Here is a 21475-nt window from a genome sequence, read left to right on the forward strand (position 1 = left end):
CCTAATTTGAACATCTTCCAGGTTCTTTCCTCACAAGAGAGGCAATTTCAAATAATCCATTTACTCCTTTTTGTCAAAACAGCTTCAATGACAAAATTAAATACTTGATGAAAAAATAAATAAATATCCTCTGATTTCATATGGTATTTTTTGTTCCATCTTTAATCCTTAATCCTCTTCTTTGTTTACTGTTTTTTATATCTCCATGCTTCCACTGGTTACCCCATGTTTAACGTCACATTGCAATGATTTGTGGGTAATTACCGTGGGCAAAGTCTACATCTAATGCTGACTTACAGAAAGGGTTCATAAATATCTGCCAGAGAGCCCTCAAACACTCGAGGATTTGACAGCGGGACAAAACTAAACCCTCACAGACTAATAAATCATCTGTGTGTGCAGGACATTTAACCAAACCGAATGCAGGCTAAAGAACACATAAAAACATACACATTACATGTATTTATTAAAAAAACAAACAGTTTAAGTAGACAGAAATTTGTTTGCTATTAAAGTCATTAGTTATTGTCCTCTTTTTGCAGTGATATCTGCCATGTTGTTCGACTGAGGTGGATTGACTTCAGGCCTACAGCATCAAGTCTGCATCCTCCAAGGAGGCCACGCTCATCTGCTCTGACAGCTCTTCATCTTCCTCATCTTCCGCATGTTCCTCCTCCTCCTCCTCCTCCTCAGCTGCTCTCTTTATGCCCCTCTGCTTCGACAGAGCCGCCGCATAGCGAATGTTATACACGTTAAAGTCACACCTGTGCAAAGAAAAGACTTTGGGTTCAGGGTTCACTTGTACTATAACGTGACATCAAAGAAATGTTGAGACTTACAGTTTGGACATGTTGTCAAAGTGTCTCTGGATGCTCTTCTGTAGAGCCTGGATGGTGGGCAGTATGGTTCCAGACCTGCACACCAGATAAGTAGTCACTCACAATTATATGGAGACAGTGATGTGACAAAACAATTAAATCAAAATATACCAGACTGGGAGCCGACCTGTTCTTGAGTTTCTGTCCGTGTAGCATGAGCAGGCTCTGGGCCCAAGTCATGTAGAACTGCAGGTGACCGGACTTCTCCAAACTCTCCGCCACAAACCCCAGAAGCTTCTCAACGTAAATGTCAGGAAGAGAGCCGCAGACTACTGGGACTGGAGCACAAACCCAAACACCATTCAGATACAGTCAGCTTCAGAGGGTGTAGATTCAGAGCCGAACATTTAAAACAGGACGGTTTACTCACTCTGCTCGTGTGGAATCGTTTCCAGCACTTCCTGCTTGAGGGCTTTTTCGTTCAGTCTGAATGCCAGGACGATGGCCGCCGCCCACTCCTGAAGCCTCAGCTGCTTACGTATGCTGGTCGGCGTCACGTCCAGGTCCAGGTCGTACGGGTCAAAGACCAGAGACCCATCGAGGGAGTAGACCAGCAGGCCCTCGGTGGTGGTGGCCGCCCAGCTACGACCTGACAATAGATGGAACCCCTTTATGAAATGAGCCGACCCTGTTTCCCCCTCACATGGTCATCTAAACATTCAGAAGAACGACAGGATGTTTAGGATGTCATGTGACCAGAACGGGTTTCCTTTCCTCCTACACCTTCTTCAACTTAAGACTTTTGTTGCTTTCCTGACAGTTGCATTTTAAAATATGATGGAGACTGAAAGACCAAAACCTTCCAAAAGATAAGCAACATTTTTATCTCTTTTGTCAGACTTCACTCCGACTCCCAAAACTCGATGAAGCCGACCTACCAGTAGGGGAGAACCGCAGCGAGCTCACTCTGATCTCCGGCTTGAAGTGTCGAGAACTCATATCACCTGTAAAGATGCACAAAAAGAAAAAACATCTATAGATATGTAGAAAAGAAAAGGAAATACAGGAACAGACAACTAGAAGTGATGTCTTTGTCTTCATGTCCTGGAGGTGGGTGGTCTCTGCACCAGCGGGACCAGCAGCTGGTCTGAGAATTGAAGTGAGCATCCTACCTGTCCTGACTCCAGGGAGGCTGATGTTGACCCCGTCCCCGTCTCCAGCTCCCTCGTCCACCAGAGCCAGGCTGCCGAACTCGGTCATCTTCCGTCGGTCCAGGAACTCCTGAAGGGCCACAACACAGAGTGAAGTTCAAGGACCAAGTGAACAAGTAGAAAACTTTCAAGTGAAGTTATAGTACCTCCATGGCATCAAAGGACAGGTTGCAGGAGATCTCAAACTTCTTCATGAGCATCTGCTCCTTGATGTTGTAGATGCAGACGAACTTTGACTGGCCTCCCGCCAGAACAGACTCCCCATCCGCAGAGTAGCAGAGCGACGTGAAGGACCTGAACACACAAAGAACAGGAAACAGAACCTGAATCATAAGATCAACAGAAAGCCATCAATTGTGACTTGCCCTCCGTGGTTTGGACCAAAATAAACACGCTATCACTCACTTGCTCTTTGCGGTCTGCTTGGCAGTGATTTTATCCGTCTCTTTGCGGCCCGTCTCCAGGTCGTGGCGTCCGACCACGGAGCCGGTTTGTGTGGCTGTTTGTGGGTCCCAGAAAGAGATCTCACCGTTCAGAGTGGCCACAGCCAACTCCTGACCGTCAGGGCGGTACGTCACTGACAAACCTGAGGGAAAACAAAAGAGTTACTCCACATTGTCCATCGTTAAAGAGCGATGTGGAATTCACACTGAGACTGCGTTTACCGTCAGAGGTGAGGGGAAGCGTTTCTTTGACCTGCCAGCTGTCCGACATGTCCCACAGCCGGATGGTGCGATCCCACGAGGCGCTGGCCAGGATGGACTGGACCGGACTGAAACACAGGCAGCTGACCGGCCCCTCGTGGCCCCCGAGGACCTGGTCATCACAGGGAGGAAGCAGAAGGAGGTGAATAAGAGCATCTTCAAACATCGGCCACATTAACATTGATATGTGTTCTGTGCTCACCTCCAGCAGTCTGCCGGTCCGCATGGACCACAGAAAGATCTCAAAGGAATCCTGGGCTCCTGCGCTCACCAGCTCTCCACTGACATCTACTGCGAGGGAGGAGAACTGCGCCGGCCGAGGCGACGTGAACGTCCTGAAGTTTCTGTACCTGGAACCCACAAAGGAACACACGCAGATTTAAAAGTCATTCCTCTTTAGACACATCTCTGTCGTTTACAGTCTCCCATCAAATGTTGGAAGTCAACCAGCTTCCCTGAAAGTCACCTGTGCAGGTCGAACGCTCGGACCGTCCCGTCCAGAGAAGCGCTGACGATGACGAAGCCGCTGGAGGTGAAGGTGACTTTGGTGATGCTGCTGGTGTGCTCCGTGAAGGTGATGAAGCAAAGGCCGCTGTTGGTGTTCCACACTTTGACCTGCGGAGATGAAAATGCATTTCTTTTACATTCACATCCCTGACACAGCATTGATACGTCTGTCTGTATGATGGTGAAACACGCAGCAGTGGACAGTCACTGACTTTGCCATCGTCGCCTCCCGTCACGATGTGTTGTCCGTCTGGCGAGTACGCCAGAGCGGCCATGTTGTTGAAGTGTCCCTGCTGCTTGAAGACGTACGACTCGCTCTGCCACTCCCACACCAGCAGCTGACCCATCCCTGACACAACAACATGGACATTTAGAAACAAATAATCAGGAACTCATCGAGTCAAGAAAATATAAAAGAAACGCAACACACGAGAAAAAGACTTCTTACCCGAGCACCCAAAGCCAATCCAGTCTCCAGAGCTGTTTATAGACACTGATGCGATTCTCCGGTCGGAAATACTGGGAGACGAAGCATTGTATTTAGTATATACAGTATATATTAACTACCCAGTCAGTAAGTCATGTCTTTTTTTACTTCTGTGCAAAGTACTAAAAACATGCAACATGTATATTCAAGTCCTCTTCTCCTGAATTCCCACTCCAGCGTGAAACCTAACATGTGTCTCACCTCAGGGAGTGAATGAGGTTAAACTCTGGAAGTTCGTGCAGGTGGAAGACTCCCGAGGCGAACCCTGTGACCAGGATGTGAGTCGGCTTGTGGAAGGCGACAGCTGTCAGGCTGTTAAAATCCCCTTCCTTGTTGAAGAAGTGTCTTAAAGAGCAGAAAAGAAAGAACGTTTCTTTAAGCCTTCGGAGTACTTTGACATTTTGAATCATCTGATATTCATCCTCCCTTTGTTGGAGAACAGGTTCCTGCAGCTTTAATTGGAAAGACAATATGACTACAAGACGATGATGCAACAATAATAACAATTGGCACTCAAAGTATGAACATTAGAGTGTTTTGGAAAGACGTCTGGCTGTGAGGAACTATTGGGACTGTTTTTTGAGAGGGGTCTTACTTGCTTCTCTGCTTGTATCGAACGTTTTTGGTCTCGTCCTTCTCTTTGGGAGCTTCAGCTCTCCCTCTGATGACCTCTCCCTCCGTTCTGTCCTCCTCCTCCTCCTCCTCCTCCTCCTCCTCCTCTTCGTCCCCCTGCCTCGGGGGCTTGGGTTTGTCCTGGCTCTTCTTCAGGACGAGGCCGTCTAGCTCGGTGTCGCTCTCCCACACGCACAGCGTCCCGTCCTGGCTCACCGTGTACAGCTAACAACACGGGAGAAACACAATATTTCTATAAAGATATTCTCTTTTTATGCAAAACCACATTTATCCTTTCAAACTCACATCCAGGCTGTCCTTCTCAAAGAAACAGCCCACGATTACGTCCTTGTGTCCGCCCAGGGAGTAGTAGATGAGGTTGGCCCAGCGCTCTGCACCAAACACCCACGTTGACATGTCTTTGCTGCCCACCACAAAACACCTGAAGGAAACATGTCAAAACCGTGACCCGTTTGGTTTTCCTCAGGATTCTCGAACGCTTTGATGTCTAATGAACTTTTACTCACTTGGAGTCGTCCGTCCAGTCGATGCAGGTGGTTTCGTCGTAGGGACCGTAGTAGCTCTTGTCCAACACGAAGGCATTGAACTCACGCTGCTTTCCAGGAGCGTGGTACATCAGAGCGACGTTGTCCTTCGTCACAACAAACTTCCTGAGAGGGAACAAACACATCGAAGCTCAGCAACAGTTTTGAGTTTTAAGTCATTTAGGAACTTTATAGTCAGTCATTTGGTAAACTGGTAATTGTGTCCACCAGACGTCCTTACCTGCCATCAGGTGAGAAGCGGATGCTGCTGACGGGCTTGTGAAAGTGGAAATGATGGAGGACGGCTCGGGTGACGAGACTGACCAACAACGCTGCGCCATCTGTGCGACACAAACACAAAGATGCATTCGAAACACAAACTCCTGTTTAAGTTCATGCAGGAAGAGACACAAAGTGTTATCTTACCTTCATCCACCACGACTGCTAAGTTCCCGTCAGGAGAGAGACCCACACACGTTATGTTCTTCGCTGTGGAGACGGGTAAAGTCTCAGACGTGTTGCTGGAGGACAGAGAAGGAAAACAGTCCGTCAACTCTCAGTTACAACTTACTTTCTTTTTATGCATTATTTACAGTTTTCTCTCTTGCAACATCCAGGTGTCATATACCTTACATATGACAGCATGAACAATTTCCCATATGTTCATGTATTTAATAACCACCACTTACTTTTTCAGGTCGAAGACAGAGACTCTGTTTCCAACCGGACTGATCACAGCGTTGCCATCTTTCGAGAAACTCAGATTTCCCTGACGATAGACTGCTCCGAGCAGATTGGAGAACTACAATGAAGACACAATACTTTTTATTTTATAAATCACTTATAAGCTCATTTTTTTGCGTCTAAGCAGAGAACTTCATCACGAACCGCATTCAGAAATGTGTGAATGTGATAGTCTCTTGCTTAAATAAATAAAATGACTTCTACCTGTTAGCGAAACACTATCGTGTTCTGGTAAACGTAAGACTTCATTGAAATGCTAGTTAGCTAGCAGCGGCGTACTTACCTTATAAGCAAACTTCATTTTACTGACTATCCCTTCAACTTAAAGCATTTGACTACTTGTTAATAGCTTATATTTCTCCTTAGAAGTAAAAATATATGGTTAATATTACACATGCTGCTTCCTCCACTACCCCACACGTGTGAGCATCTTGTTGATTTTTGACACATCCGGAGAGAGTGAGTTCAAGTTAAAACGCAGCGCCCTCTAGCGGAAGGGAGGGTAACGACTGAAAATAAATTTATTGTGTAAAACATACAATATTTGCTTTTGAGATGCTTCTCAAATTCACTGTAAGAAATAACTATTATATTCCTAATATTATGGTTTATATAGGCTCCTCTGGTGAAGTATTATCATATTGTAGGACTAGATCTTTTACCAAATTACCTTCACATGTAACCGACAAATGTTTAGAATATTGAACAAAATATTTGACATATTTTTAGAAGGGGAAGCAACTAAAAAGGTACAAATTTTCCACTGTCAGTAATGTCAAATAATTTCTGGATTTGAGGCAAACCCGCTTGTTTGTTAATCATTAAATAATAGTATTTTTTAAAAGCAACTTCAGTAAAACAAAGCAACAATTCCAAAGATACATTATTGACTTGAAGTGAAACTATGTGAATTTTGAAGTTAAAAATGACACAACCTTTATTTTATAAATAAAAACCCACAAGGTTCTGTCAAAGTGAATGCAAGTGGAAAGAGCTATTAGTTCTGATAGGCTATATACACACACACTGGACACGGTGAAAGCAAAATAAATGACACACTTGGAACATAACAAAAGCAGGCCGATGCTGGCCTTCACACGATCCCTTCCATTCATTTACACCCAATACTCCCGCTGAATAATTCAGCAGCTGGCAGCTACAGTACGCACACAGCACACGGGTAGAAATGGGTCCATGCCAAAGGTACACTGAAAGCGATACTGCACCTCTTATACCGCAAAGTGAGAGATAATACAAGTTTATATTTATACATATTTTACTGAAAAAGTTGGCGGCTTAAGGTGTTACAAAGTCCAGTCCAAGTGCAGTTATCATGACTTTTATTTGAAAGATTACAAGAACAAACATCTCAAAAACAGTTGCACATATTTCGCATCACCAGAACATGAACAAAGCCCTTTTCTTTTTCACCTCAGCGTTTTGTGCCAGAGGTCGAAACAGGGCACAACATGCAGCCGGACGTATTTCTGGCCCCCGGTTGTGCACTCCAGACAGCCATAAACAGTTTCCCGCCTCTGGTTGCCCATGCCGCAGAGCGCGCAGGGCCCCTTGGGGATGTTGTGTTTGAGGAGGTTGACCCGTGTGTGGGAGCTTTCTCTCAGGTAGGTAGTGGACACGTCCGTCATGCTGGCGGCCTTCTCGTAGTAGTCGGTAACCATGTCGTCCATGTATGTGTCGGACTGGGTGAGCTCCTCAAACGTTTGGTTTTCTGCTCAGTGGTTGGATAAAGCAAAAAGGCAAACATGTAGCGAAAGTAATGGTGTTTTTATTATGCAGTCAAGGTGATTACGGTACCTGCTCTGAAAGGGTTTCCATAGATGATTCCAGACAGGAACCGACGCAGTCGACCCATGGAGAAGTGACCGATGAAACCACCGAGCTGCTCCCTGATCTGCTCCCGCTCAAATCCACCTTGAGACTCCGGAGCTACACAGACATCTGACACAGAGGAAGAAGATGTAGTTCAGAGATCATGCCAACGTTGGAGCATTTCTTTTGTGCTGTGAATCTAAAATGTTGGCAGCAATGAAGGTGTATTTTCATTCAAGGGGGAAATTAAGCCGCAATTAATAATTTGGTATAATGTGGTGAACACAAGGTGAAGAGATTTTAATGTTTTGTTCTGCAGCATTAAATACGTCAGTTAATCTTAATTAGCTCAAAATGTAACCTGCTCGCTTTGCATGTGAGAGTTAACGCCCACGTTTCTGCAGAGCAACATACTCTCCATTATCTAAGAGAACACCGTGGCAGCAGGAAGTATTGTTTGCATTGTCCTCAACAACATGTTTCCATCAAGTCTCCTCAAACAAGATCAGAGCTTTCAACCACAAAGGGACTCGAATCTTCCATGTTCTGATCCAGAGTCAGACACATTGTCCATTAGGGGACGTGCTCATATTAAATAGAAACTTTAGAAAACTAATCTCAGGTGCCACAATCATAAGACATAATGACACCATAACTGTTCATGGTTAAAGGTTTAGAAATTGTTATAGTAAGATAAGAATGTGTGGCATGAAGAGTGCTGAGGAGCCTCGGGTGTTAACCACAAATGAAGCATCCACAGCTCCTCATGTGTGACACAATTTCAACCATGAAGGGATTCAAGCCTTTCATTTCTCCTTATCCTTTAAGTGCTCTGTTGACTTTCATCTCAGCTCTGTTAGCAGTGGATTAAAAGTCAAAGTCAGCAAAACATTGGAAAGCTATATGTCACCCAAAGGTGCAGTTTCTAGTTCCAGCACCGTTATTTTGTATGTTTTGTGTTTTGCAACAGAAGATCATTGAAATGCAGCATGCATTATGTGGATGTTGGAGCAGGTTAAGGATGAATCCGCCTTCCTACCAAGTCGCCCGTCCAGTCGAACAAACAGCTGGCAGATGCTGAAGGCGATGGTGGTGTGGGCCGGGATGACGATGGCCTTGTCTCGACCTTTGGGATTCCTGCCGTCGTCGATCTGAAACTGCAGCACAACAGAGAGCTGAGTGACACACCTGCTCATCAGGTGACTGTCGGCGAGAGAGAGCGGAGAAAAAGTGGGTCCAGTTGGGAGAAGAATCTGTATTTTGGGGCACATTTTGGAGAGGCACTCTATCTGAAAATCTAGATTATTTTTGTATTTATATACGTATATATTTGAGATGTTTTAGTATTTTTCATTTAAAGTAAGACAATGTAACTTTTGCTGAACGGTGGCAAACAGTAACACAGAGCATCACAAAGTCAGCAAACTGTCAGCTACACTTATATCTTAGTTTGCAAATGTTAATAACTCCAAAGAAGTTATGAAATGAACCACTGACGTGTAAGAGCTGGATTGAGGTGACTTTGAGAAACGCAAAACTATTAGTGGCCATTTTATTAAATTTTACCTAACTTTCTTGAAACTTGAACTTTAAATTTGCCTTTTCAATACAGTAAAGCCATCAGTTTCATAATAAAGAAAGCTTTTAAACTGGTGCCATCTTTAAATAGAGGATGCCTATTAAAAGTATTACATATTCACCATTGGTACCTGGTTTTAAATCAGTAAATCTGGAACATCTTGGTATGAATTATTGTCTCCAATTAGATTTGTATTCAGCAGAAATTGCATTCCAAAAGTGAGCTGAATGTAACACTGTATTAGTGTATGTTTACCCTCATGGTGGTCCCTCTCATCCCGGCGTGGACGGTCAGAGAGCACTGGCGTGTGGTGCGGATGCTCTCCACAACCACACAGAGAATGGTCCGACCGCTCTCCTTAGACTGACGAACCAGGCAGTGGTCCAGGTCCACTTTCCTAAAAGACAGAAAAAGGAAATTTGTCATGTGGTCGTGCATTCTTGTTGCTAAAAAACAATATTTCTAACATAATAAACCTCAAACAACACTGTTTATTTTCCCGCATTGTCTTCCTGTATGTAGACCCTGTCCTGTATGTGTGCCAGTGTAGAATAACATGATCATTTATTCATCCCTACAAGGAAACACGTCTTCTCACATTCCCTCTGTCACAAGGAGGTCAAAGGTCGTGTATCAACTTATAGCCATTGTCAGAATCTAGACATCTAAACACCTGTCACCTGGAGTTGAGCTCTCGCAGTAAGGTGGGAACTTCCAGCTCGTGTTTGGTCACAATGCCGAAAGAGGCTTTGACGGCTACAGAGTCTGACCCGCTGATGTTGAACCCCACGTCGTTGATGAGGTGGTTTCCTAAACGGCCATTGAGGGCGACGTCAGATTTGTCCTCGTAGTTGAGGAGCTGATAAGAAGACACTCCTGTTTCACAATAAAAAAAAGGAAGTTGTGTTTTCTGCATGTTTATTCTTCTATCCCACTATAATTTAAAAGGAAAATATTGTACATTTTACCTCACAACAATATTTTGACAGCTAATTTCCTATTAAAAACATGAGGAGCTTATAGATAGGGAAGTAGTTACAATGTGGTCCAGCCACAGCAGTAAAACGCTGCTTACACATTAATACATCGGGGCTATTCAATGATATAATATAAATATAGTTTTGTTTTTTAAAGTACATTTTTGTGACAATACTTGAATACTTTTACATTTTACAAACATTTCCAGTACATAACGTTAACTTGTACTTCTACTTTTACTGAAATACTTCTTTCACCGGTGGAAATATTACACAATTTTCTCTCACTATTAATTATAGGAGGTTGAAATGTGAATACAAACCCCATGGCTTTGCAAGAAAGCTAACAAGCTAATGGGCTAGCTGTGGACTATATGACTGATTGAGTTTATGGTCAGGTTTATGCCCGATGATTTTACAGTGTCCACAATGAATTTGTCCTTAAAATTGTGGGATACTGAGTTCTATTGTACCTCTGAAACCTCACTAACCCTCTCAAAAGTGCATGCTGTGCTGCTCGACATTGTTCAGACCCAAATAACTTTATTTTAAAGTGGGGATCCCAACATTTCCAAAGATACCAAATATCTCAGATTGAATTTTTAGGAAATGTGTATAAAATGATGCAGAAGACATCTGGAATATTTCCAATTGATTGGATTTCATTTTAAAATCATACATCTTCAATGTAGAGCTGGAACAAGCTGAAACATTAAGTATGATACTTTATTTCAACCTTGAAGCTCCTTAAAGAGAACACAATTGGGACATTTTAATGTAAAAAAATCCACAATCAACATTTCACAATAAATACTCAACAGTTGATCCTCATAATTCTGTTTCATCGGTGTACCTGCTGTGATCTCTTTCTCCCCTACCAGGATGTCCTTCAGTGAGAAGGGGGTCGAGGCGTACTTGTTCTTCTTCCAGAAATGCCTCTTCCTCTTCCTGGTGACCAGGCTGAGGGGCTGGTAGCGGTCGGCCTCGCTCAGGCTCGGGACGGGGATCAAACTCCCGGTGTCCCCAACCTGCTTCACAAAGTTCTTAGTGGCTGCAGCAAACATGTCGAGTGATGCATGAGTATCTAACCAGGTAAAAAAACAGAATTATATTGTTCCACTAAGTCACACACACTGCTGGGTCCATGTCTGGTGAGCTCAGAGCTGCTTATCTCAACGGGGAAGCCAATTCGAGAGTGTTCTTTCAGACTCGTGAAATGTTAAATAATGCAGGCATAGTGTGTAAGGGAATACGGGACAAGATGTGTGTTAACGTGATAGGTCATTGTAGGCCTGCAGCTTCCTGTCACATGACAAATGAGGAGGGAAAAAACTAATAATTGGAAAATGTTTCACTTTTTACCAGCACATTATCTCAAACTGCTGACCTGCCACAACTTATTGTTTTCACTTCTTTTCACAGATTAAACTTAAAACAGCCTAAAATAATGCTATTTTTCAGGGATGTCTGTGTTTTTGTTGTAAGATCTAAAGTATTTTATTGCACTTATTTTTGTTCAGTTTGGATAATGTCCTGGTCTGTGTGTGTGTGTGTGTGTGTGTGTGTGTGTGTGTGTGTGTGTGTGTGATCATGGGCTGATCTCTGCTGTGGTTGCACTGCTGTCTAGTCTGTACCTCCAGAAATAGCCTGTATGTTTTTAGGTTTTAAATGCCACATGTAAGAAGCTTTCTTTCACCACAAGAGCTGTGGTCAGTATTAGTTTTCTATGCATTGCGCTCCCTGTAATTCTTCTCACGTCTTGGCCAAGAGACGTCTTGTAGTTTCTTGGAAGCTATAAAAGAAATCATCACACTGCAATTTACATTTAGGCGTGCTGCCAGGAATTTCAGGTTTGAATCTCTTCAGTTTCCCAAAGTGGATTATCAGTAAGTACCTACAGCTTTCACCTGGAATCACCTGCAGACTTTCTAATGGGGAAAAGCAGCGAGTGCGGGTGATAAATAGCATCTTTACAAGTTCTAATTGTTTTTATAAGATGAGTTCAGTGCAATACCTTCCAACATATGTGCAGTTTTTACAGATCAATGCAGAGATGGTTGATGTTGAATCACTCACTTGTTTTGCAGTGTGGTGACTGATAATAAGAAGAGTTGAACCAGTTGCAAAGAGTACAGCTTGTAGACCAGTTTGATGACTCTTTAAAATAGTCTACACTGTTTCAAGGGCTGACACTTAATGGACAAATGGATATTTCCTTCATCACACTGCATAAAAAACTATGAACGTAAGGAAGCTGAGGTCTCATTTGATGGAGGAACTGTCTTCCCATCTGCTTCAGTTTCTGTCCCCCGTGGCTCTCTGACTCTTTAATGGGAAATCAGTCTGCTCTCAACTCAAGCACTTCCTGACCCAAGTTGTTGCAGCAAGTGAAATGCACCTCATCCACTGACAAAAATATGACTTTTGGAAGGCTTTTGATAACTCAAAATCTCTTGTTAAGAACACAGTTTTTTGTATTACCAGAGACGACAGCAAAGAAGACATGATGTTTGTTTTGTTCTCTACCTCCGGGACATCACCTCAAGGGCCGATGGTCTGCTTGACGCACCGACTTGGCAGAGCTTTGCACTGGAAAACACATCAGATGAATGTAACATGCACATTGTAAACCGCTCAAGCTGGAGTGCACAGCCTTTGGTCGACAAGAATTTCAGGGAGATGGCAAAATAAACGTTTATTTTTGTCTGAAGGTTGCTTTATTTGCAACAAATTACTTCAGGTACAATTGATACAGTACAAATACCAAACAATCATTCATTTTGGTGTTCCTTCAGCTTTGGTTCTGTGCTATAATATGTAAACAAAAATCTTCTTTATACTTCACATTATACTGTAATACTTTTCTCTGACACAGGTTGAAATTGTGTAGGTTTACAAATCTTCATCAACAACCATATTCTCGGGATTAAACCTGCAGTAGTTTATTATTTGGCCACTAGGGTGCAGAGCAACAAGCTGCAAACACAATACCGACATATTATCAATTTATAAAGTTGGTGCCTAACATGTCAGCAAGCGATTATCATTTATTTGGGGTCATGTTTTGGAGAATCTTAGTCTAATATTCTTTCTTCTCTTAGCTCTGTTTTTGGTCCCCACCAACTCCTGAGTGAAATATCTGGCTACATGTAGCAGCTAGATGAAGTGTCACTTCAGCTGGACACTAACTTTGTCTGTTTGACATTTGGTGCTGGGCAGGGAGGGCATCCATTACATGATATGAGTTGCTGATATCAAAATTTCAATGACCAAAACATGAAACCTTTGGTGGTTTATGTCGAGCAGACTTTTTTCTTGAACCCCAAAGCAGTCGAAGGTTGTGCAGCAAACTGTAAATGTGTATTTTGCATTTCTACTCGTCCTGAATTGAAACGATTAACTTGAGCTTTCAAAAGTATTTTTTTCAACATCATCATCTTCTTTCATCATGGACAAATTTCACTCAGCCTTTAATTAGCTGCATCTTTCAAGATGACTTGTAAGAGCCCGAGGAGGAGGTTGGCGTTGAAATAAAGCAAGAAAAGATGATGAGAGAGGAGGAGGAGAGTCAGAGAAGGAGGGAGGAGGCGAGGGGGGTAAAGAGGGAGCCTGTTTCAGTTTGCAGTAATCGCTCATCCAGGAGCTTGTTCCACTCAGGGATATTTGGATTTTTCAGTCTGGATGCTGTAGCTCGGGGTTGGACTCTCTCTCTCTCTCTGACCTCCTTGTCTGTGTAGCAGCGACTGTGTGAGAGGACGCTGCATGTCTGGCGTGCAGACATGGGCCCCTCGTTACGTTCTGGGATTACCGTCGGCCTGCTCATCACCTTGGCTCAGGTGATCGCCGTGACCTGCCAAGAAGATGCCATGAAAGGTGAGTGACAGCCGCCCAGATGGGACAGCTCCTCCTGTCCTCTGATTGGTTTACTTTGTTGATACTTGATATGTTGCAGTTGCTGACAGGTTTATGCAGAAATGGACATCTGTCCCCTGATAATAAATACATTTTATGTTTATAAAATCACTCTGGATAAATTTCTTCTGGCCTAACTCACCTACACGTTCAATGCTACAAATGCTGAATATATAATGTTTCCTCAATGTTTCCTCATGATTTGCTGTCCTCCAATGATTCATGATTGTGCAACCAAGCCCTGTGAAAACATTTACCTCTGTATTTTCTTTATGAATGTGACAGTTGTGTTTGTCTTTCCCATTATGCTCTTGTTTTATGAGGAAGTGGTTTGGGAGGTTTCCCATTTCGTGCATATTTTTGTGTTTTACTTTCTAAGTTAAACTGGGCTGCTCTGCCTCCCAGCAACAGGACCACATTGTGGTTTAGGAACTAAAGGTTAGAATCACACCCACAACCCAGGCCAGAAAGGCTTAATTAGAAGTGATGACTTAGACAGAAAGATATCTTGTGAAAGCTGCAAAGCTTTCAGGAATTCATGAGAGATGGAGCAAATGATAATGAGCTCTGATCTCTTGGAAGAAAAGTGACAGTAAAGCCTGATATTGAGGCTAAATCGACTTCATGTTGCCAAGAAAAAAATCTCCAAATCAAGATCTGAAAGATGGACACGAAAATAGTCTAAAATAAAATGTCCCAGTGAATGTGATCCTGGGTCAAAAATATCTCCCCCCTACAGGCGGTAGTACTATTTCTGTGCAAGGTTGAGGCTGAATGATGGGGTTTTGAGTGCCACGGCTATAATGATGTGGCCTTGCAGATGGGATGGACAAAAGCAGGCCACTAATTTTGGTCAAACTTTGGGCCAAAGGCAGACAAGACACACCCAGAGAGAAAGGATGCTGGATGTCAAATATGCCTCACTCGCTTCCATCTAAGTTCACCTCCACTGAAGCTGAAAGAGGAGAAAGAAAGGCTTTACTTTTAGATGTTTATTTTTACAGATCATGATGTGCAGAAGCTGTTTCTGTCCGTCTCAGGCCAAAACCAGAGGAAAAGGTTATTTCTAGCAATAAAAAAGGTGTAACATCAACACTACTGTGTTCTAAAACTGTAACAAGAAGAAGAAGAAGAAGGTTTTTATTCTTTATTGGAGTTGAAGGTTTGCATTGCTTGTTTCTTTTTACCTCAAAGATAATTTGAACTCTTCCAGTCTCCATGGTCTCCTTATGGTCTTCATGCTAAGCTAACCAGCTGTTGTCTTCATATTTACCGTACAGACATGACAACTGTTTCCCGGAACTATTCCTTTATTATCAATATATTACCTATATTGTATTAATTAAAAAATGTGTCTTTAAGGGCTTGTTACCTTTTAAAATGAAGCTATTGTATTAGCACATGTCACCTGTCATTTGTTGGTTGTAACCAGCTCAACAGAGTGGTTAATCAAACCATACTGTACATACATTAAGCAACAAGGAAAGAATGAAAAATAAGCAAAACATGTGCTGCAGAAATATTAGTTTTCTACTTGTTGCTCCAGTGCATCATCTCCAAACCACCAGTTTAAGAGCCAATAAGCAACATGATGAGGATTGGAATTAAAACTGTTTCAACTTCAGTAGTATATACATCTTCAAGAACTCAGAAATCAAGTGCAGCTCGAGTGTCATTTTAAGCTGAATTCAGATGTTTGTTTGGTTTCTCAGCTGTTGTTGTGAATAAATAGTTGAAGTCTGAGATTTATGACACTGGCAGTCAATTTGCAAAGACGTCGACTGGCCATTCAACATTTTAGTGTGCTCTTCTTGGCTTAGTGGATGTGAATTGTTTGAGACTTTAAATGGGAGCAACCGACATCAGCAGGCTTGCGTTTATTTGGATCTCTCTCCACACATTTTACACTGGTTTTAAGGCTGATTTTAAGACTCAATACTGGATTTAATGTTGATTTGAACCAGTGTGTGACTTTCTTAGTTACCTGGCTGCAAAACAATTAAGATAAAGATGATGGAAATGACATATTAATCATCTTGTGGACTGACTTGAGGAGTCCTAATCCCCAGCTTGGGAACCACTGGCCTAAGGTGCAGTTTATGTGGGTTGAATATTGTTTAATAATAAACCTGAGTTGAGGAGGTTTTGGCATCTGCCAACCACAATGTCAGAAAGCTGCACGGACAGTTTCCACTTTGAAAGAAGCCCACAGTTAGTCATGATAATTGGTCTCATGCTGTATATCCGACCCATAATCACATTTAAATGCCTAAAAAGTATAGTTTTGATCATAGGAGTCTGCAGGTTTGAAACTTTCAGAACTTTCTGCAAAACTTCAGCATAAAGAATACAGCTTTTTTTTGCAAAGCTCGATGAAATAAATGCCTTTTCTTTCAATTCATCAATATTTTAGAAAACTAAAACATCTAATGAGACCTCTGTGGCCTGAACAACCTGCTGAATAAACCTCCAGCTCATTGATTTATTTAGTTGCAGTCTTGTCATGCTGCAGCCTCCTCCTCAGGGTGTAGCAGGTTTCATAGCAGGAGTTCTCCGGGTGTGGCACCTCTGTGCTCTCCCAAAAAAAGACAAAACCACAAGTTCTACCCAAGCCAAACGTATAATACTGCCACGGTGGTTTCTCTGAAATAACTCCTGCTTTTGAAAAGCAGCCTCCCTCGCGGGGAGAGGCTCCACCACATAATTAGTACTTAGGACTTCACTAAACTGCCTGGATTAAAATACACTCTCAGCGCTCGCAGCAGGTGGCCATATTTGCTTTTTTTTCGCTTCTTCTTTTTCCAGATTTGCACTTTTCCCTGATACTTTTCTTTATCTTTTTAAAGACTGGTGGACAAAAGGGTTCAGGACTTTGACCTTTGACCTGCAAGGGCAATAAAAATACACTCCGAAAAATCATTAAATTTTCTTTTAATTGTTTTAGTGCTGCAACTAACAATTATTTTAATTCTAAATAATTTTCTTCATCAAGAGAGTAGTTGTCTGGTCGATAAGATGTCAGAAAATGATGAAAATTGTTGATCAGTGTTCCAAAGCCCAAGATGACGTCCTCAAAAGTCTTTTCTTTGTCCTCAACTCAAATATATTCTGTTTACTGCCAAGGAGGAGTAAAGTAATCAGATTTTTCTATATTTATTAAACAATTATTCAAAACAACAAAACCGATTAGTTGATTATCTAATTAGTTTACAACTAATTTAATTGTTGCAGCTCTACTTGTCCCGAAGAAAAAACACCATAATAAGGAATCCTGATTCCCCTTCTGAATATTTTACCACGTGTTTGAAACATTATATTGATAAAGTGTCAGTAGATTTAAACAAGTTGAGAAAAACAGAGAGAATATTTTTTTTTTTACATCACAGGACTCCTGAGACACATTTGACTTCTTTACCTTGTGATGAGATGACATGTAGATAGATTTTATGAACCATAATGTGCAACCATGAAGACTATAGGTTAGAGCTTGTTTCATATTCACAGTTAGAGACATTTGCTGGTTCAAAGATGATTACATAATTGCATACAGACACATTTCTAGACACATTTACAGCCCGGAGCTGTCAAGTCCAACCACAGTCTAGTCACTTCTTATGAATGCCTTGCTCAAGTGCAGCTCAGTGGCAATTTGCCTGAAAGTGTCTGTCATTGAATTCTTACATTAATACATAGTTTGGAACTACATTTTTGGTTTTCTGTCAGCTTTACCCCACTGGTAAATGTATCTAAAGACATCATCTATTTTTGGCAACAGCCAACATGTTATAAATATGCAAATCAAAAGCATGTTATATCATTTTGTCAGTGCATGTATATGCCGTTTAAAGTCTGGTTTTCAGACTGATGTGCATTACTGAAACATTATGCAAGTTAAAAACTGGAGCATAAAGGGAAACTCCAACGATATAGTGGAGGGATCAGTCATGAATTATCTGTTGCTTTTTATTACTCTTTGTGGTAATATTGTTGTTTGTGAGGCGAGCATGGCAGACAGCTTTGGCTATAAATACTGTGGAATATATGAGGCATTGGTTCATGCTATATATTTGATATTAACATTATATGTATAAGTTTGGTGACTTGTGAGAGACAGATGAAAAAGAAGGTCAAATTAATGCAGCAATTCCAAAAAACAGCTGAATACTACACTTCCCATAATGCAACTCAGTAATGTTCTTTCATTATACCTTCCAAGAGCTTTCAGACCTCATACCTCGTCAGTCTCCAGAGCCACAGACGACGTTATAAAACAGTTTTATTCACAGGCTGAGTGGAGCTCCTCATGACTATAAACTGACTCTGATGCATAGAATCTGTGGAATTTCCCTTTATGACTGGTGGGTCATACTTATGAGGCTTCATGTTAGTTTATTGGCTTTCAGTGAACTTTATGTGTTTTTCTCTGCCTGCAACATGAATGAATCAATACGTGCAACTGACTTTTATTGCATAGCTTAGTAATGAGTGCAGCCTACTGGCCAGAGGGGGGAAGTACAGGTAAAATAGCTTGTTTAAGTATTTAGGTGTGTCCTTAAAGATTTGTATGTATAACTGTATGTTTTTAAATAAAACAATAGCATAAAATACTATATTTAGGTTGTGTTAGCTGTGTTGGTTGTACTGCTACCACACTCCTTAGTTTCCTATCAGTTAGTGTAACAAATGTGTTTACAGTTGTTTGTACAATTACTTGTTCTAGTAAAAGACAAGAATGGTGGTTTTATGTCCAGGCTTCGTCACAAAGCTGCCACTGAGCTGCAGTGATGGAATAACAGTGCATCTTGTTAGTCAGGTAAACTATCACTCCGTTTGTTATAAACTCTTAGTGGACGCACTGAAAGCTTTGAGCAGTGCTATTTATTGCTCTTTATTATTTGTCACTTTACTGTAAACTCTTTTGTCTCTGTCAGGCTCCTGCAGGAGTGATGACTCACTGTTTCTAGTGATCTGATTGGTCAGTGTTCAGGCTGTTGTGGGAACATTTAATCAGCAGCAGGTTCAGAGGAGAGGCTCTGGTAAACTTTAATTTACTTTGATGTGTTGGTACTAAGTTAAGCCATGTGATATTGTTTCTTATTAGTCTGTTTTGGTTAGGAGGATGTTTTGTGTGCCAAATTGAGCCCAACTGCTGGTGGGGGTTTGGAGTGCAACATATCAGTTCAACCTGTGATCCAATAGTTCACCTTTAACAGACATTTAGACGCAAAGTAGATTTTTTACTTAGAAGTAATGTTCTTCTGGTGGCGGAAATAATCAGAAATAATAAACTTTGTCTGTTGAGGTTAGAAATATCTGTTCTGCTTTCAGAGAGCTCTGCACAAGTTGTACTTCATGAGTTTAAACAGGAAGCAGATGGAAACAGTGGGTGTTATAATGAACAAAACTACAACACCAGTAGGCCTTTGTCATGTGGGCCAGTTGAAGCCAAGGTGACACTGGTCTTCTGTGGTCTGAGTGTTACTTCTGCTGCTTGCCTTCACCACAGAGGCCACAAGTCGAGCTGAGGAAACCAGCTTTTCCCCTTATTGTGTTTACAAGTTATTGTTTTTTAATTAAGCAATAACAGATCCACAAGAATCATGAATGGTTTAAACTTCTGGAGGATTCTGGTTTATCTCCACTGGAGCAGAAGTTTGGATCATTTCTGAGCTAAAAGAGACCAGCTATTATTTTAACTAGGCATTCCATAGATTCTAGTGAGAAAAGTGGATCTATGCATGTGTCAGAGATTGGCCAAATATTTAAAATAATTAGAGTGAAACGTTTTAATTGATGGACTAGGCTTGATGCAATAATTAGTGCACTATAGTCAACGAAAATTGCACACATTTATTTTGTTGTAGAACCCCGTGATGATGTTCACCATCACTGCCAACTGAAAGGGAATCACCCACGACACGGATATCTTGCTGCAGAGAGAGAGAGCTGAGAAAGAGCGACCTTGGGTTCTGATGTCCGTTGCTGTCCTTTTTCATAAAGATTCCTGTACAGAGGATGGCAAAGTCTACTCCAACAATCAGATATGGAACCCAGAGCCGTGTTGAGTCTGTGTTTGTGATATGGGGACGGTGGTTTGTGAGGACTTGGTGTGTGAGACCCCTGAGGGCGAGTGCTGCCCCGTGTGCTTGGCTGCAGCACAGCGGCCTGTCACTGACAGGAACTGATAACTGCGAATGCATCCTTGCTGTTTCCTTGCAGTGTTTGGCTTTACTCAAGTCCAGCAGTCGGACAATCCTCCCATCTGTGTCAGGACTGCTGGTGCTCTTTGTCTTCCAGCCTGAAGGCTTTTTCTGCACACAACCTCTAAATTATTTATTTTTAATTAAAAAATGTTGTGTTCGGAGTTTCCCTTTGACTGTACTGTCTGTTTGCAAAAGGAACACGTTTTTCTCAACCTACTTTTGTGCCTGAAAATTGAGCATGTATGTTGAGTATGTTGTCGTTTGTTTTCATGCTTTTATTGCCAAGAGTTAGATGAGAAGATCAATACCACTCTAACTAGACATGAGCAACTTGACTGTTGGATTTCAAGTCACAAGATCACCATGCATTTCTTGCACTGTGGAATTCAAAACCACTTCCAGATACAAATTTAATTCCTCTATGATTTCTGTTTCATTAAGACACCTGCACAGAAAATGGAAAAGTCTACGCCTACAATGACATGTGGAACCCAGAGCCGTGTCGGATCTGTGTGTGTGATATGGGGACCGCCGTGTGTGAAGACGTGATTTGCGAGGACCTTGGCGACTGTCAGAAAACTGTAACCCCCGAGGGCGAGTGTTGCCCCGTGTGCTTGACTGCAGCTCCATCATCAGCTCCCAGTTCAGACCCCACAAAAGGTAAAGTTATTTATAATCCTCTCATATTATTGGATGTTTAGTATGTGCTTCTTTTAACACATCTGTCCTCTGTTCCAGCTGTAGATGAGATGAAAGGGGAAAGCTGCACGGTCGATGGGGAGGTCTACCAGCACAACAGCATCTGGAAACCAGAGCCTTGTAGTGTGTGTGTTTGTGACAACGGTGTCGCCATTTGCGACGAGGTGCATTGTGAACTGCTGTCAAACTGCGAGAAGGTGTCCACACCTGAGGGGGAGTGCTGCCCCGTGTGTGACAGCTTCGCCAGCGCCAGCAGGGCAATAGGTGAGACCAATCAGAATCAGCAACGGTTGCACATATAACGAATTTGACTTTCGATTTAGGTTCAGAACAGTGTATCTCTTCTCAGACAAAGTTGATGAGTAAAAATGTAAGTAACTTTCTTTTTTATGTGTTTTTCCCAAGAAATTATGGGCTTCAAGGTCAGTCATGGTTAATTCCGACATAGATCAATATTTAGCACAAATATCAAATTTACTGTTGTTCTTTGAATTCAAACGAGTTGAAAATATGTTTCTTTTATAGGGAGAGAGAGGTGAACCAGGTGATATCCCATATGTAAGTAATCTCACATGTGTGTACATGCAATTTATTTTTACATATATATATATATATATATATATATATATATATATGTAAAAATAAAT

General features: G+C 41.9%; 2 protein-coding genes across 3 annotated transcripts; both read right to left on the reverse strand.

Moving 5' to 3' along the window:
* Positions 1-449: 449 nt before the first annotated feature.
* pwp2h (PWP2 small subunit processome component) lies at positions 450-6045 on the reverse strand. Its single transcript, XM_031852082.1, has 21 exons — positions 5912-6045; positions 5574-5686; positions 5311-5405; positions 5126-5225; positions 4867-5010; positions 4646-4781; positions 4323-4564; positions 3929-4072; positions 3689-3759; positions 3453-3589; positions 3200-3348; positions 2936-3083; positions 2695-2845; positions 2435-2615; positions 2176-2323; positions 1991-2099; positions 1757-1822; positions 1249-1467; positions 1006-1156; positions 840-914; positions 450-764 (listed from the first exon to the last, which is right to left on the reverse strand). Exons 1-21 carry the CDS (start codon positions 5927-5929, stop codon positions 587-589), a joined length of 2775 nt encoding a protein of 924 aa, XP_031707942.1. The 5' UTR covers positions 5930-6045; the 3' UTR covers positions 450-586.
* A 1010-nt stretch (positions 6046-7055) lies between these two features.
* Positions 7056-11078, reverse strand: pjvk (pejvakin). 2 transcript variants are annotated; one of them, XM_031851685.1, is made up of 6 exons: positions 10868-11078; positions 9718-9913; positions 9293-9434; positions 8498-8615; positions 7525-7587; positions 7056-7357 (listed from the first exon to the last, which is right to left on the reverse strand). In XM_031851685.1, the coding sequence occupies exons 1-6, from the start codon at positions 11076-11078 to the stop codon at positions 7056-7058; spliced, it is 1032 nt and encodes a 343-aa protein (XP_031707545.1). The 2 variants fall into 2 exon arrangements, with proteins under 2 accessions (XP_031707545.1, XP_031707546.1); XM_031851686.1 differs by lacking the exon at positions 7525-7587.
* Positions 11079-21475: the final 10397 nt, after the last annotated feature.

The sequence above is a fragment of the Anarrhichthys ocellatus genome, unplaced genomic scaffold (genome assembly GCF_004355925.1).
Source record: "Anarrhichthys ocellatus isolate YVR2014 unplaced genomic scaffold, GSC_Weel_1.0 scaffold12, whole genome shotgun sequence".
Lineage (NCBI taxonomy): Eukaryota > Metazoa > Chordata > Actinopteri > Perciformes > Anarhichadidae > Anarrhichthys > Anarrhichthys ocellatus.